At 34.6% G+C, this 18,163-nt stretch overlaps 1 protein-coding gene across 1 annotated transcript in view; it reads right to left on the reverse strand.

Annotated features, from left to right (window-relative positions):
- Positions 1-14,141: 14,141 nt before the first annotated feature.
- The window catches only part of LOC150108106 (metabotropic glycine receptor-like), an 89,789-nt gene continuing 85,767 nt past the window's right edge, over positions 14,142-18,163 (reverse strand). The window contains exons 7-8 of the mRNA XM_090416241.1: positions 17,419-17,598; positions 14,142-14,441 (exon numbers count right to left, since the gene is read on the reverse strand). Coding sequence (XP_090272367.1) covers positions 14,142-14,441; positions 17,419-17,598 — 480 coding nt within the window. The remainder of the gene's footprint in view (positions 14,442-17,418; positions 17,599-18,163) is intronic.

Raw genomic sequence — 18,163 nt, forward strand, 5'->3', positions numbered from 1 at the left:
GGTGAAGGTAAGCCAAAATTTAAATCTCCTAAAAAAAAGTGCCTGAGAAAGAAAAACCATCGAAACCGTAGCTTTGAATGATTTTGATGTAGACGTTATAAGAACTATTCACGAATTTTACGTGGTCGAGAAAAGAGTGCCAACTGTTCCGAAATTGATTCCTGTGCTTAAAGAAAAAATTCATTTTCCTTGGAGTATTTCATGAAGTATTTTCCTTTAAGGAAAATACTTCATGAAATCGTATTTTGTTTTAAAAAGTCCCAGAATAAAAGGAAACTTATCATGGAGCGAAGTGACATTGTTTTATCTAGAACGCAGTATTTGAGAGCAATAAGACGTTTCAGGGAGGAGAAAAGACCGATTGTGTATCCAGATAAAACTTGAATTGATTGTAATTTAACTTATGGAAAATGTTGGCAGTCTAAAGAAGAATGTGGAGTGCTACAAACCGGAAATGCCTCGCGGCGCATAATAATTTGGTGTGCCGGTGGAGAAATGGTTTTTTTAACGAATTCAAACTTACTCTACAAAGCCAATTCAACTACTGGAGATTACAATGGGCAAATGAATTCTACGATCTTCGAAAAGTGGGAAGAAGAAAAACTGATTCCAAACCTTCCTAAAAATGCTGTTGTTATAATTGATAACGCTTCATATCAGATTAAACAAAGTTCCAAATTGGTCTAATAAGAAGCAAGTTCTTATGGATTGGCTCTCTGCATATAACATTTCTCATTCCCCAGATATGCGAAAAATTGAATTACTTAATTTGGTAAAAAGTAACTCACCCACAACTAAACTCTTTAAATTCGACACGATGCTCAATGAGCATGGATTTCCAGCTTTGAGGCTACCACTATATCATTGCGATATTAATGCTATTGAGTATGTTTGGGCAGAAGTGAAAAGTTTCATTCGCCATCGCAACGTAACTGGGGATATTGACATGTCGAAATTTCTTAAGCTTTCAGAACAGGCAATTGAAAGTATTACAGTTCAAAACTGGGGAAAATATTGCTCTCATGTCACCTCATTGGAAAATATGTATTGGGACAGAGACGGAATTATCGAAGAATTATGCGAACCTTTGGTGATCAGTTTAAGTGAAAGTGATGGCGATTCGGACACCGATTCAGATGACTCTGAAGATTAAAAGGGTTTGATAATGGTATTTTTTCCAACATTTTTTGCATGGGTTTGTTAAAAGAGTCATAAATAATTAATCGGTTTAGGACATTAAAGTGTCTCAGTTCTCTCAACTGAAAGTTTAGAATATCTAAGTTCATTTGAAAAATTTTCTGTTTTTCTGTATAATTATTTTTATTTTATAGAAAACTTTCTTAAAAATAAACTTAGTTAAATTTTCGTTTTATGTTATACCTTTTTTAATTTTGTTAATACTCTACGTACATTTTTCCAACTGTTATACAAGCAAAATACCGGCCAAGACGTCTATAGACGTTCACTTTATCATGGATGCGAAGTGCTTATTAAAATTGTAATACCATTGTTATAACAATGAAATATATGATGGATACGAAGCGTATGCGGTTGCGTATTTGATCCACAACGTCCGGTAAGGTGGTTAAAAACAGCAATGTTCGTAAAAGAAAAGCTAAATTTTCCCACCTGTAATAATAAACAAACTCATCCTAGAAGACAGATTGATTACCCTATTATCGGAATGGATTCTCCTTTTTCTGACATGCGCAGAAGTATTGAAGGATCTCTAATCGGTGGGCGAACTATAGTACGTAGTGTGCATTGTGTCTAGTGTAGGAAGACACCAAGCAAGCGCCATCTTTATTGCAACTAAATTATAATTGAATGGAATTTAATTTTACCTGTTATTTGCGTATTCTCACGTTCGCATGTGTTTCTAGGTAGGAGAACTATTATAGTTCTCCTTCCCTTTAATATCGATTTAAGGCAGGCGATTTAAGATTTAATGTCGCATTTTTATCGGAAATGTGCATAAGCATTGGTGATCCCATTCCTTGTAGGAGAAACTACACTTTCGTGAAAGACGGGCTAGGTTAATTAATGTAATAACTAACATAAATAACGTGATTTTCTATTATATCTCATTTCGCACGATGTGCATCAGTACTGGTGATCCCATGCGAATTAGTTTCATTATTGCAATTTTCTCAGCTTGGACAAACCAATCTTTCAAATTTTAGTAGATACGATGTTTTGATATTTGAAAGGTGAAAATAAATAAATATTCAGATTTGTTACTTTGAATATCTATTTAAATTCGTTAGAAGATTTCATAGATAGACGGTTTTCGTCGTTCGGTGTGAGAACTGCCATCTTGCTTATTAAAGGCCTGAAGGGGTTTCTATTTATCCACTCCACAGTACTGTGTAGAATAGTTTTACAGCCTTTCGTGGATAAATTGGGATTCAGAGGCACACACACACGCACACATGAATGTGATATATTATTATTATTGTTGAAAAGATTTCATACAAGAGTGCAGCCCATAAGTTTCAGAACTTGATTTGGTGCGCGTACAGCATTGGAGCAATATATCGGCAAACGCGCTAATAACTAAAGTCTACATCCCCAGAGAGTGGGGTGTAATATGAAAAGTGTAATATGAAAAGTGAACATAGAATTGGATTAAATTTTGTTCTTAAAGCGAGTCTTTCTGCTACAGAATCCCTTAAGATGGTACAACAGGTGTATGGAAATAAAACTCTTGAATCGATCTAAAGTCTTCAGGTGGTATTCGCGATTTTATGACGGGAGTCGGCAGAAGGTGTCGAGAGAAATGGGCCGTGCCATATCAACTCGAACTCAGAAGAACATTGCCGCTGTCGCTGAGTTGGTAAAGAACGATCGTCGAATCACATCACAAATGATAGCAGAGGCTTCAAGCGTCCCTAAGAGGTCGCCCTTCGTATTCTGAGCTAGGATTTGAGGAAGAGGAAATTCTGGACGCGTTTTGTTCCACATGTTTTGGCAGCCGAGCAAAGAGAAGGTTTGAGAGACGTCTTCTCAGGACATTATCGCGATGGTGGATGGAGACGAAAATTTCTTTGACAAAATCATTACGTGTGATGAGAGTTGGTGTTTCACTTACGCTCCCGAAACAATGCGACAGAGTTCTGAATGAGTTGGTGAGACATCTCCCAGGCGGAAGAAATTTGAGATTTCAAAAGTCAAGCATCAAAATGATAATTTTTTTTTTTATTCTCGAGGCGTGGTGCACAAAGAACTCGTACCAAAGGGAAGAATAGTGAATGAGGAATTTTATAAAGAAGATATGGATCGTCTCCTGAAACACATTCAACATGTTCTTCCCGTCGCATTCTAGTGGCGAGATTTTTTCCTGTTGCATGATAAACGCGCCCGCTCACAAAGCTGCAATGTGCGTCTACTTTTGACAGACAGAAGTATCCCCACCCTTGATCACTCCCTCTTACTCACCAGATTTATCCCTTGGACTATTTTCTGTTCCCTAATTTAAAAATGAAGCTCCATGACGCTGAATTGCGGATGTTCCAGCCTTCCAGAACGCTGTAACCGATGCATTAAAGAAGACAATCGAACAAGCGGGATTTTCCGAGGCTGTCCGAAAACCCGTATAGAAAAGCCAATGGATCGTATTTCGAATAACAAATAAGTTTATCTTTCATGTGTTTTCGATTGTTTTATAATTTCTGTCCTAAAACTTATGGACCGCACTGTATATAATGATTAGTCATTGTTTTAGATGTTTGCCGTGATGTATAGTAGATGTTAGGTGTTAGATGTTATAAAGTTAAATTTCCGAATTGGGAAAATTTTCTAAAATTATTTATCCAGGTGTTTTAGGTCGCCCCCGATGTTTTTTTTTACCATAAGTCAAGCCCTCTAGTGCTATTTTAGATAAGCTATCTGATCTAACCACATGTCCTAAATATTTCCGACGTATTTTAAAGTTTTTTTGTAGCACTTTATCTCGAAGTCCAATAGCCTTTTCTCATCTTCCTTTAGCAATGTCCAACTCTCACATCCGTATAGTAAGATATGGTTAACAAGGGTATCGATATATATTATCGAGTCTTTTAGTCAGCTGTATTTTATTGTCCTCCCAAAGTGGCTGTAACCTCTGAAGGGCAACAGTTACATTAGCAATGCGTGCTTTAATGTCATGTTTAGACCGGCCATCTCTGTGTTGTACGCTTCGCAAGTAGGTGAGTCTTTCTACTTCTTTCAATTTTTCATCATTAACAGAAATTTTCATAGATTTATTGTCCGAACAGATCGATTTTGATTAGTGACTGCTGATTTTTAATCCATAATCACTAAGTGCCTTAGAAACTCTGTTAATTCTTGTTACCGATGTTCATTCTCTGCTATTAGGTCAATGTCATCGGTGACTGAGATTATTGATTTTTTTTGTCACCAACTGTACCTCCGATACCACTGTTTTCCAAGGCTACGTTTATTACATATTCCAAATATAGGTTACAAAGCATCGGTGAAAATGACCAGTAGTAAGAAGTTATACTTTGTTCCTCTTTGATGTTCAACAGTTATTAGAAACATAATTCTTAATACCTGGCGTTTTAAAATTATGAATAAAGATGAAATTTAGATTATTGTTGAAATAAATCCAATAAATGTCTCATGTCCTCACTTCTCGTTTCCGGTGCCATCTTTTTATGTCTTATACGAAAGTTTTTTTCTTGCGCAAAACAAACTGGTCAGAACACATGCAGTTTACAGACATAGTGAAAAGGCCTCAGTTGTTGACATCGTATTTTCGAGCAGCCATCTTTTTTATCTTCTGTATTTGGTATGTCTGTTGCGCTGCTGGCATCTAAACACCACACACACACACACACACACACACACACACACACAGAAAATGTCGGTAATTGCGAAGCAGTGTTGTTTTCTCTACTTTTTTTTTTCTTTGGCACGCAACAATTAACTGCATTGCACACAAAGGAATATTTAAAGAACTTCTAAGTTGTGTCGTAAAATGATATAACATTTTCGCTAGAAAGTATTATATTATTCTACGAAATTATTCCCCCCCTCCTTTCGTTTGCCGCAAAACCAGCCCCATCATCATTTCATCTTGTCGACTGTTGCTTATCAAAAAAGAGACAACATTCAACTTGCGGACTCATCGTTTAATAAAAACTCAATATACAGGAGTAATACACAGTAAAGATTTCTTGGTAAGTAATTTAAATTATCTCAGACTGGTATTAATAAAGGAATCTTTCTGTGAAAACAAATAAACAAAAAAGGATAAAAAAAAATAATCATTGAAGATTCCGCGATTTAGACTAAGGTATATATTCATAGCCAGGCACACAATTTCACAACTGTTCTTTAACTTTTACTGTTTTATTATAACCTAGATTAGAGTGATTGCGGGTGGAATTCAACAACAGTTGAAGGCTGTTTGTGATGTAAAAGAAGTTGAAAATATTCAACGATACATTTCTTGAAGGGGGGGGTGAATTTCTATATTAAAGAAAACAACAAACAGTTAAAAAAAAATGCTGAAAAAATAAGTCTTACTGTTAAAAACATGTTTACTGCATCTCATGCTCCCATATATAAATAGACAGAGAGAGAGAGAGAGAGAGAGAGAGAGAGAGGAATTTTCTTTTCGCAAACTATTTTGTTGTTCACTGCAGCTGCATTCTCACAGTTAACAGTGCGCACTGTCCTAATTAATCTTACCTGCAGTTTGAATATTTCCCAAACGCTTCTGTAATTTTAAATATTAAAAATATTATTATAATAGCCGAAGTATAAGTTATTCGTAGTATTTTTAAGTAAAAATAAATTCCTAGTCATTATCAATTCGTTCTCTGTTCCTAACGACTAACCATGACATTTTTTTTTCTTATGCTAACATTTTTAACAGAACTTTTCGCAAATAATTTGCTCCTTAAAAATTCGACTTACTTAAATTTCATTTGTAATGTACATGTTATTTAAATATTCATGAAAGTCTCGGAAAACTATGGCTGAAATGGAACTACAGCGTCAGCAAAAAATGTTTCTAAAAATAATGCAAAGAAATATATTGCATCTGGTCTTTCCTTCATGCTTGCTGCCAGCTTCTAGAAGCTTAATAAACAAAATTAGGGCTGTCTAATATTAAGCAACAGACCTGTTTTATTTTTAACTATAAAACTTATTATCGGAAAATAATACGACCTTTACGTCTGTATCAGAGCAACGATTGCCATGAGAACTGTAAATCGGTAGTAGATTTACAAACTTAATAACTGTTCTTTCCTAATTTGTTTTAGAATAGAAAAATAGTGATATTCTATTAATATCCAAACACGCCTAACATGAACACAAATGTGCTATATCTGTATGTATAAATCTTTAAAAAATTCAATTCAACTGAATTTGCACGTTATGAAAGATTCGTTTATTTGAATGACTAAGATTTACGTTCTGCTTCCAGTAGATGTCCACGAGTCATTCGTAGCTCGCTGGTAAATAGGCTAGACTATTCTTCTAAAGGTTCGTTCGAGTCCAATTACATCATAAACAGAAAGATTGCCCTTTCAACAAACAGATCATAAAAGTAATTGCAGTAAATAATAGAAATTAAAAACGTAAAGGATTCCTGGTTTTTTTTTTTCTTTGTTCATTTTTGAAATGAAAATAGACATATTTTAGAGCGCCACTCACGCCAAACTATCAGCCTTAATAACAAAAATCTTAACGTTTCATTAGTACCTTGGTAAATATAGTGCATTCCGTTCGCTAACCTTTCTTGTGTCCACTTAGTATTTCCTGGATCTAGTATAGATCATGTATTTGAAGTAAGAAATGCCGTTCAGTGGGTGGCTAGTAAAGTATTGCTGAAGTCTATCGAAACAGCTTCCAGCCTGGGTAATTTCGCCAATTACCAAGACTAAAAGATTATTCCTGAGTGAAAAATTTCCTGAGTTGCAAATCTCGCTTTAGTGGAGGATACAGACTGTTTCATTAGCCATTTGCATTCAATACCTCCCTCCCTCGACACTAATCTAAACTGAGATTAATACATTCTGAAGTCATAAAATCAATAAAGAACTAAAATTCAAATTCAAATATATTTACTACACAATGTATAGAAACTGCATAGAAAAGTAGTATTAGAATAGCTACAGAAAAGCTGTACTCAAAGTCTAGAAAGGCAATGTGATCAATGCCCAGACACTTATAAAAGTTAATAGGGATCACAAACAGAATGTTTCCTTTCTTGGAAAGATTTCAACCATCGCTTCCAGTGTGAACGTAAATGTTCAAAATATTTCACTTTTTATGTATTCGTATTGATTACATATTGTGTGTATAAGTACGTAATTTTAGGAGAATTAACGGGTACAATTTACACCAGAAGGAAAAATTGTAGGTGTTCGACAAGCATATTTTCATTCTTAAACCCAGACCTCCACACTGAAAGTACAAGCAGATAAAAAAATAATGCTTTTCTTTTTTTTTTCTACGCTTTCATTTTGTTTATATCATATATCACAAAAATCATCTGCAGTTTTTTTTTTTTTTTCGTTGGAATCGATCTAAGATGACGCATTGGATAATAAAAGCACTCAAAATCGACTTATGAATCGTTAAGGGTCCGTTCCTATGAGCATTCCCTTAAGCAAAATATTTGCACATTGCTGATATTATTTGCTACAAAATTTTATTTACTTTGATTTCTTTTAATATTTCCAGAAAGTTCTCAAAATAATATTTGTTCAAACTTTAACATTAAAAATTTTATAACTGAAAAATTCGTTGTTTATAGACTAGCGTGGGCTTTTAAGTTTAATTGCGGATAATAATTTAGGATTTCTGAAGCCTGGGCTCCATGTAATTCCTTTATTAATATAATATTTGGTTAGCAAAGCTTAGTGGAATAATATAGAGGCGCTCCAACATTGACAACACGCAAAGCTAAAGAATATACTAACTGTTGAAAAACTGACTAATTAAAGTTTATTTATTTTTGAAAGATATATTCATGTAGTGAGACTCCACTGCTGCTCAGTTTCGATCCTTTAGTTGGAAAGACCTCGGTTCTAATCCCGTCTGGGAAGTGAAGAACCCTTATGAGAGCTTTTCAACTGAAAATGAGTTAGCCGGTTTGTATGGGGTAGGGGAGGTTTTTACTCCTCGAGACTCTTGCTTTTCGGCTCGCTAAACAGGCAAGCTGGCCAGAAAACGCGTAGTGGACAGCTATAAAATACCATGCAGAAAACACTATGCTATACTATACTAGGCTCAAAAACCGTGACACGCTAGAGTATTCCATATGAGCATTCCATCATATGGAATACTCATGTGATATGATGACCGAACATCTTGAAAGGACAGCGTAGAATCTTAAAATACTGAAAGTACTTTTTTTTACAGCGCCGAAAATCAATACAAAAACGAAAACAACACAAAGATTGAAGAACCAAAAAAAGGTATGTAAGGAAGTCGAAAGCATAAAATAACAAAAATATGAATATAATTGTGCATCAAATTTTGAAATAAGTATAAATGTACAAATATGAAATTATATAAAAATACTAAGAACGCAAAACCTATAGCTTGTTGTTTCGTATTCCAGGTTGGTGGGGTAACCTTGTAAATTTCATGATAATTTCATAAACTGGCTTATTTTTCCTTCTTCTACTGCCTCTTAGATTCATTGATTCTGCTGGCTTGTCAGGTTATAGTACTCTTTTTATTGATTTTTCACGTTCACATTCATTTTCAAGGTTAATGTTTAATTGGTTAGTATTCAAAAATTTTAGAATTCCATGTTTTTAATTTATATTTTTTTATCTCTTCATACATTTTAATTCTTCTTTTGAAGTATTGTTTTCATTTTTATGTTGATTTTCAACCTTCTTATAAGTTCAGTATTAAAAAAAATCTTTTAAAAATAAACTTTAATTAGCACCTTTAAAGAAATTATTAAGCTTGCGTATTGGTAATGTTCGGGGGTAGCTTACATGCTATTAAGCCTCACTAAACAAATAAGCCATTATCGAAATTTGTTTCTAGTGATAATCTTAGGTCTTGCTAAATCAGTAACTAACTAGTCGTTGATAGTACTAGGCTAGGGACCGGCAACCTTTTTGGATTGAAGAGTCATTTTTAAAATTATATCTTTTAAAAAAAAAAAAATTAGGGAGCCGCACGCAGTGATGAGCAACCAACGGTCCGTGGTTGCATGCGGCCCTCTCAGGATTTTTGTGCGGTCCCCGGTGTTCGTTTTGTAAGGTAGAATATTTTAATTAAGTTACTATATTTTAATTAAAAATCTATTTTATGAATGTTGATTTTTACATGTGGATTTATTTGTGCAGGTTAAAAAAATTAAAATATAGCTAAAAAATGGAAAATAAATTAATACTTTCTTATCAAAGAAAAAGAAAATATTCTTTATGCTGATCGAACCGAGATTTACTATTTAATTGCTCATCACTGCTTTAAATTTAGAAACTACATTGAAAAATAATATAATTAAATTATTTATTCAGTTTTTTTTTAAGTAACACGTTATCATACTTGTAAAACACAGGGGTGGCATGTCACACGAAATTATATGATATTTTTAAATATTAAATCATAAAACAAAGATTTGCTCCTCCTTACAAAAACATATGTACAAAATCCAATAACATACCTATTTCTTTAATTTTTTTTTTAATTTAAAATATCTTCTTAATGCGACTTTTGATGTTGAACTTCTTGGGATAGTTTCTCAATATGCGGCGAATACGCCGTAATTTTCATTTTCAAACATGACGAAAGACTCACGTTGTTTAGTTGGTTTCTCAATTTACTTTTAATAAAATTCATGTTAGAAAATATTTGCTCACACAAATATGTCGATCCGAAAAGCGATAGAAGTCCAAATGCGTATGTTTGAAATCACCGAATGTAAGTGTCTGGTAAACAATTCCACTGTCAAATACAATCTGATCTTGCTTTTTAAGATCTTCTATTTCAGACCATTTTTTTGTATTGCATGGGTAGATTTTTTGTCTTTCCAACTCCTCAAGGTCAGCTTTAAGATTTCTAAATTTTGAATTCCACAAATCCTGGGTTTTCAGGTCCTCTAACTGAAGTTGAAATGCAGCCTCATCAATTCCAGCAAAAGGCGAAAAATTTAATTCGGCAGGATTAATTTCAAGTGGTCGCAATAAAAATGACATAGTTGCCTTGTTCATTCTAAGCTCCTCAAATCTCCCATTAAATGCAGATCGCATATTTACCACAATTTCTTTGAAAAAGGTTAAATTTATGGAATTATTATCAGCTTGTGATTGTTGATATTTCTTCAACGTAGGAAAATGTGCCTTTCTCTAAGTCTGTCGCAGAAAAATATGATTTTTGTTCACACGAAATCACTTCTAAAAGCAAAACTGCTGCATTTCCCTTTCCCTGTAGTTTCTTATTTAGTGCATTTAAATGGGAAGTCACATCCACCATAAAGTAGAATTTTTGTAAAATGTAAATAGAATGTAAAGATGGATTATCGCGTATGATTTCAAAGAGTTCAAACATGAAAGTATTACATTTTTCAGCATCGCATGTACTATTTTCAATTGTAAAATATCCTCGACTTAATGTAAAATGTCCTTGATTAAATGTAAAATGTCCTTAATTTATTGCAAATTTAGAATTTTTAGTTTCTAATTTTTAGTTTCTAGTTTAATAAATAACATTCATTTTGCATTATTCAAAAAATAGATTGTTTAATAAAGAAAAGAGCCGCAATTATTCATTCAAAGAGCCGCAGGTTGCCGACTCCTGTACTAGGCGATTTAGTGCCGAATACGCTAACCTGGGTAGAGTATTCATTTATATATCTGCTACATAATGAGCACATTTTTACTATCGTCAATCAGGTAGGATCTCAAGCTTCATAGCAATTTGCTGACTTCGCGAGACAAGGCAAACCGGGTGTAAAAATACAAGGAATTGTTACCGAAGAAATGCAAGTTTTATTAAGGCAATGACTGGAATAGATCTCTCATAAGGAATCTTGCGAGTAAAACAGTAGTGTATGTGTGTGTGTGTGTGAATTCAAGTTGAAAAGTATGGTGGATAAACTCTGAGATAAGTTTTTAATTAATGGGCAATTAAGCCTATAAATGTAATACGTGGCAAAAAAGAAATAAATAAAAATCAGTCTCAGAACTGTCCGTCAGTATATTATGTAATATATAAAAGAAAACAACTGAACGTATTTCAAACTCGATTTTTTTCTTTTACATGCTTTTTTTGCAAGTCAAATAACGGTAGGAAAATATATATCATAAAGTCTCTAGCACTTTTCATTCGTCAGTTATCAGACAGCATTCCATCTGAATTGTTTTAGAGTTCAGAAAGTAGCTGGTCTGTCTCTACCCTCTCGTCATTGCAGAGGTTGAGTCTTTCCACGGAGTGCTAGATAAGGGACAATGTCTCCTATTCCCAAATGAATTTATTTGTAAATACGCATATGTTTCCACTGTAGATTTTACTAAATACAGGATTAAATACATGAGTTTTTCTTCAAGAAAACTCTATTTGCGTCAGCCAGAAATCGATTAACTTTGGATTCACCGTTAAGCCCAGAAAAAGTTATTCTAGTTGGTGAGCAGGTCATTATGGTCTTTCTTCTGAAGAGAGTTATAGAAGTTATTTGATGCACATCGTGGTCTAATCTTTGGCAGTAATAACCGCTTCTATATGTCGTGGAAGCCAAATTTCTGTATTGACAACAACTGTGTATTGTATTATGTGGTGGTATTGTGCTCGACCAATCCTTCAAAGCATTAATGAATTCCACTAATGAAAACAACCATTTACCTTGCTGCGTTGGGCACATCCCAAGGTTCAGATCAGAGCTCTATACTGGTCACTGCAATGTTTCGATGTCTCTTATAGCTATTATAACCAATGCTTTATAACATGGATTGTTATCGTGTAGACAGAGTAAGAACTGACACCATGTATCTGCCACAAAACGCATCAATGCTCATAGCATCAGTATACGGCCCAAGTCATGATGCTGATTAAGGTCATCGAACCTTATCCATTCCATGAGAAGCAATTCCCCCCCTCCCCCCCCCATGTTCATTACATTTAAACCCCTAAGCTTCATCGTTGAAAACAATAATCAGCGTTTTCCAGATATCCCCCACCCCCAATACCGACACTTGCGTAAGACTTGGAAAACGTTATGCATTCAAAGTTCTGCGGTGCATTGTCTCATGCTAACTAATGTATTCGTTGTTATTACGGCTTATGGACTGCAGTTCTTTCATGTAAATCATGACATGCATCTCTCGTTTGTTTGTTTTTTTTTCTCACATCGCCAAACGCAGATTCGTTAGGAGCTTCTCATGGACAGTTAAAGTTACCGACCCTGTCTAAGATAGTCAACTTGACAGTCAATATTTTAAGCCTGCAGTCGTATCCTAGACTCACTGGTGCTTAGACTTCTATTCTTCAACACGTTGCGAAAACAGAGACTCAGTAATACGTAGTTGCTACTCAAGAACATACGTACAGACATTTACCCAAATAACATCGAACCATCATTCACTCGGAAACGCTGTTAACTCTTTTCGTATACTTTTCGTTCGATATATAAGATCTAAATGATTTCCGAGAGAATAACTGATCTCTTAATGCACGATTCACTGTCTACACTATACACAATCTACTAATCTTACCACAAACCACCCGTTTTCAGGAAGAAGAGAAAAAAAAAAAAGTGTGAGAAAAAACAAAATTATTAAATTTCATCACCGTAATCTAAATTTAAAACATCAGCATTTCTTACTAAAAATAATAAATTATTGTTAACACTAACAACATCTCAAAATTAGCGATGCATTTGTGACATAATTTGCGAGAGAATTTCATATTTTTATGCATTTGCTTTAAACAAATATTTCATTTCGGTGCATTTTTTCTTTACAAAATAAAATATCTAAAAATACCTTTATGTGAACACATCCAAACTTGATTATTATAGATTTAAGCGATCATCGCGTGAAACTTCATTGTATACATATTATATTTTGTTTTGATACTAATGCGCCATCTATGTTCAAAATGTATACACAATATATTACAGCGCCATCATAATGTCGTTGTATAATAAAAATTCTGTCTTTTCTCGTCTGCTGTTTAACTCCCCCCCCCCCTCCTCTCAATACATAAAATATTAATTTCAAGAAATATTGTATGTGTTTCCTTTCGGTCAGAAATCCTTACAATATGTCCAAAATAAAAGATATCCCTTCTTTAGCCAACCACAAAACAACTAAAGTAATAAAAATAAAATATATCAAAAGGAATCATGAAACGTACACACACAAACAGCCATTTCCCATAAATAAAATATATCCTGTACACATGTTTATAGTTGTTAAATTCCATCCGTATCTTGACCGGCTTCACTTTTTATCAAAAAAGAATTTCGAATGTTCCCAACCTAAGAAACAAAGTATTTAAACGTCAAAGGAGATTCTATTAAAGACAGAGTGATATATTCAGGAATGATGACAATATGGCACAATAACTTTGTTTCTTCTATGTATACAAATGGGTAAAGTTTACCCTAGCTATGTTGGTCCTATGCCATTGGGGGGAAAAAACAAAGAAAAAATGTAAAAAAAATACTGGAGGCTCGATAGCTTAGGAATGTCATTGATCCTTTTTTATATCAGCCATTAAAAAGAAACAAAAGATATAAATCAATTTAGACTTGAAAAAAAAAAACTGTTGCAAAACATTAAGAAAAATGTAAACATAAAGACAGATCCGTGACTTCTAAGATATCAAACCCCACCCACATTTAATTAAGTTTTTTTCCTTAAAATAGCACCTCTAAAATATCTGTAACGGTGAGCGACTTGGCAATCATTTATGCCTTTTTCTTTCTCTCCACCCTCTCCAGCATGTCCAGACGGGACATTCCTGGACTACGAAGCTGTTGACAGTGTGCCGTTTGATGCCCGGTACTCCAATTCTCTCTGTTACATGTATATACATTTTAGGCTAGCATTATGTCTTTCGCTGCAGCATGATGCCAGCGACGGTCGCCAGGTGCATTCATTGTTAAACCTTCCTTGAAGGTGATTGACTAGAGCAGAAAGTTGAGCAGCCCCATAACTTCATTTCAGACCTTCCTTGAAGGTGACGGTAGGCGTACTTGCACTTTCTTCTGTGCGTGCGGTATCTGTCGGAACAACGCCTTCTACACTGGCAGTGGATTCTTCCGGAGTCTTAGAGACTTCTGTGGTCTCGTGTTCGTGTTCGTGGTAGTGCTTGTGCCTGTGATGGAATGTCTGAAGAGAGAACCTACGGTGAGTTCCCTTTCGTCCACCTCGTCGCCTGGAAATATGCGGGTTTCCCTTCCTCATGGTAATGTTGCGGAGAATCTGCAATTGGGTGTAGACTCGTCGTAACTCCGCCTGCAGAAAGAGAGAAAAGAAAGAAAGAAAGAAAGAATATAGTTAGTTCCAATATCAGACATTTACTTTGATATAATGATTTTAAACGTCAATGACCTCTTAAAATAACTTCTTGAACTTCTGTGGAGCATCGGGATGAACGATGGACATTGCGCCCTTCGAAAAGATTTCGATTCCCGTTATGAGAGTAATGTTCACACGAACTTTTTCAATGGAAGGTGAGTTAGCCAAACTCAAGCGGAGGTAACAGAGATTTTCTCCCGAAATCTTGGGTTTTTCATTCCGCGTGTAAGACAAATCGATCAGAGAAAAACAAGGCAAAATTAGCAGCAAAAATATCCCATAAAGGTGAGCTATGTGATGCAATGTCCTCTGTTGACATCATGGAAGTAACATGTAATAACAATATTAATCATAATCAAGGCGTGTATCAGTTCATGGCATTAGTGATAATTGAAACACCATTTAAATTTGCACAGCTACTAGCAGATTTAATAGTTATTACCCTTGGGTCCTTGACTGAGATTACTTTCTTGTTCGAAAAAAAAAAAAGCTTAGTGACCTTTACGTCTCTTTTTCTAAAGGAATCTTTCTTTCATAATTTTGCAAACGATATTTCCCAATGTACTACAATGAAGAAGAAAATTGTATTCATTGGGATTGCCATAAGAGTAATGCAACACTTAAAAAATGGCACAGTTAAAAGAAACCGAACTTTTGATAGAAAATAAAACACAGGTCAATTGTAATTATTCAAATCATTCATTTCAATCAATATACTCTCCCTCAACTTCGAAACAGCATTTGGCATGGTCAATTAATTTGTTAAATGAGTTTTTATATCGGTTTTTGGGAAACTGTTGAGGGTCGTGATTACTGCCGCTTGAACGTTTTCAACGGTGTCGTATCGCTTTCTTTTCATCAACAAATGAAGTCGAGGGAAGAGAAAGAAGTCACAGGATGCTGAATCAGGTGAATTCGGCGAGCGATCCAACACACAAACTTGGTTTTTGTTCGAAAACTGTCTCACCATGTTCGAACGATGAGATAGTGCATTATCGTGCAAAAGTGACCATCTGCCTGCATTCACGATATTCATGCCGTACGCGACGAATTCTCGCTATCATTCACTTCAAAACATCGAGATAAAACTCATCATTGACCATTTGGCCAGGCGGAACGAATTCTTTGTGGATAATGCTTTTGGAATCGTAGAAACAAATCTGCATGATCTTTACTTTTGACTGGCTTTTCGTCGTCCTCAAGCGTCTCATGACCATTTTGAAATCGCTTAAACCACTCGTAAACTTGAGTACGGGATAAGCATTCATCACCGTATGCTTTTTGAAGCATTTGATGCGTTTCGGTAAAACTTTTACCAAGTTTAACACAAAAGTCAATCGCAGTTCTCTGTTTGAAACTGGTTTTCCGACCTTTCGTCAAAACACACTGTCACTCTTGGCACTATAACTCGGCTTCTAATCAAACAAATATCATAAACAGTTGACACAACACTAATGAACGTTTCCGCTTTCGACAAAAAAAAAAAAAAAAAAAACGACGGGTAGCGCTACTAGTTTCTTCTATTTTCGACGGTTTCGTTTTGGACAGAGGGTGTAATTTTATGATAAACGGAAGCCTTATCAAATTCCATAGTTCTAGTTGGACCATCTGGAAGTTTTTGAACAAATAAGCATTTTCTCATCATTTTCTCGTTCTCTCTCTCTCCCTCCCCTTTATTAGATTCAGTATGTTACGGTGAAGTAACTTAGATTTCTAGAAATTTATTTAAAGCTATAATGGGAAAGTGGTATGGTGTTAATTAATCCTATCTGCATAGTCTGCTGTGCTAACTCATCAGAATGAAACTGTTTTTGTTGTTGCTGTTTTGTAATTATGACCATTAAAGCTATGAGCCCAGTATGTCAAAGTCCTTTGACAAGATACCACACGGAATTCTAATCAGGACATGGGGATGAATACAGGGTTGATGAGATGGGCAGGAGGGCGGTTGATGGAGAGATATCAAAGAGTTGTTTATTCAGGAGTAGAGTCCAAAAGAAGGCCTGTGATTAGTGTTGTGACGCAGGGTTCTGTTCTTGGGCCGCTGCTATTTAATTTTTTCATTAACGATATAGGAAAGGATCTGAGAGGAACTGTTCAGTTGTTTGCTGGTGATGCAAAGTTGGGTGATGTAAAGATGATGCAAAAAATATTTGCAATCTTCAAAGTAAAATATAAATGTAAGAGTTCTTTTTAAGAGGACTTATGGATTGATATATGACATTAAAACAATTAAATATAATAAAATGTTCAAATTTTATTGGCTATTTGAAATAACTACTTATATTTCAAATAACGAGTAAATTTATTAAATCTAAAATAAAAGAAAATAAAAGAAATTGCCAAGTCCCCCAGTCTTAATTGATATAATTAATACTTTCCTGACACTAACCATTTTAGTTTATTTTTTCCATAATAAGCTTGCAAATTCACTCTTTAGGTTTAATTTTTTTTAAGATTTGTGTGCTTCTGATTTACTAAATTTTTCATCGAAATATTTGATGATTTATCAGTTGTCAAAAATTCGAACTCCCCGGATGACTTCATGTAAAGCTTAAAATGAAATGTAAATGATCTGGAACTTTAAAATAATGAAAAGTTTATCTCCTCATCGGTAATTTTTTTTATTGTCCAACAGTTTCATTTTGTTCGTTTTTTTTTTTTGTTCGATTTTTTTGTTCGTTTTTATCTGTAAGTCGCTCTCATGTTTCAAACAAACAATAGCTTAGATGATGAATTTGATACTTCTCGCGTTCATGAAGTATTAGTGGCAGCTCAATTAGTGCAATAATAACTGTTCTGGAAATCCCAAGCATGAGATTGTTGCTGCTGTTGTTGCTGGAATACGAAAGAAAAATCCTGCCCCCCCTCCCCTGTTTTTTGCTAATATAAGATGATTGAAACAGTAACTTACCCTTATATCCTCAGGATCCATGTCGCTCAGATTAATCTCTGCAAAATCTACTTCTCCATTTGATGTTATGGCATCATGGAGTTTCATGGTCTCTGGTAAATGGTCCTGTACGTCACAAGCGGAAAGATGGCGACCTTGGTGATACTCTATTGGATCGGGAGGGCGATGATGATACCAGAGCTGAAACCAAAAAAGTCACTGAAATTTGTTTTAAATTCACGCACTTGGTGGTGTAAAATAAAACCATTTAAATAATAAATTATTATGTATAGTTTTGTTTATTTTTAATAGTTTTGAATTGGAGGGAATATTCTGCCGTGTTATTTTTAATATGGATTAGGTTGTCACTAAATGAAATTAGGGTTGGATAATAGCAAAAAGGAAAATATTTTATCTGTCACCTCCTGTGCGTTTTAAATTAAAAATATTTCCCTTAATTAATAATATATTTTTTTTTAATTTTAAGTTTAGATATCATACTTTTTATTAGCCCATTCTTGTTCCAGAAAGCAATGTAGGTTTGCATCACGAACATGTACAGCAATAGCGAACAGTACAAACTCGATCACTGTATGATATTTTATCTCTACTGATATCTACTCATACTACGCTATTCCCATTGCTATTATCCAGGGCGTTCCAGTTATAGAACTGTGAAATGTTAAACCGAAGTACAAGAAAGATTAGTTTAGTTTAGTTCACATCCCTACTTGGGTTTTGTTGCATAAAAAGGGAAAGATTATGT

Source organism: Typopeltis vanoorti, chromosome 3 (genome assembly GCF_054136105.1).
Source record: "Typopeltis vanoorti isolate ZY-2024b chromosome 3, IOZ_Tvanoo_1.0, whole genome shotgun sequence".
NCBI classification, from domain to species: Eukaryota; Metazoa; Arthropoda; class Arachnida; order Uropygi; family Thelyphonidae; genus Typopeltis; species Typopeltis vanoorti.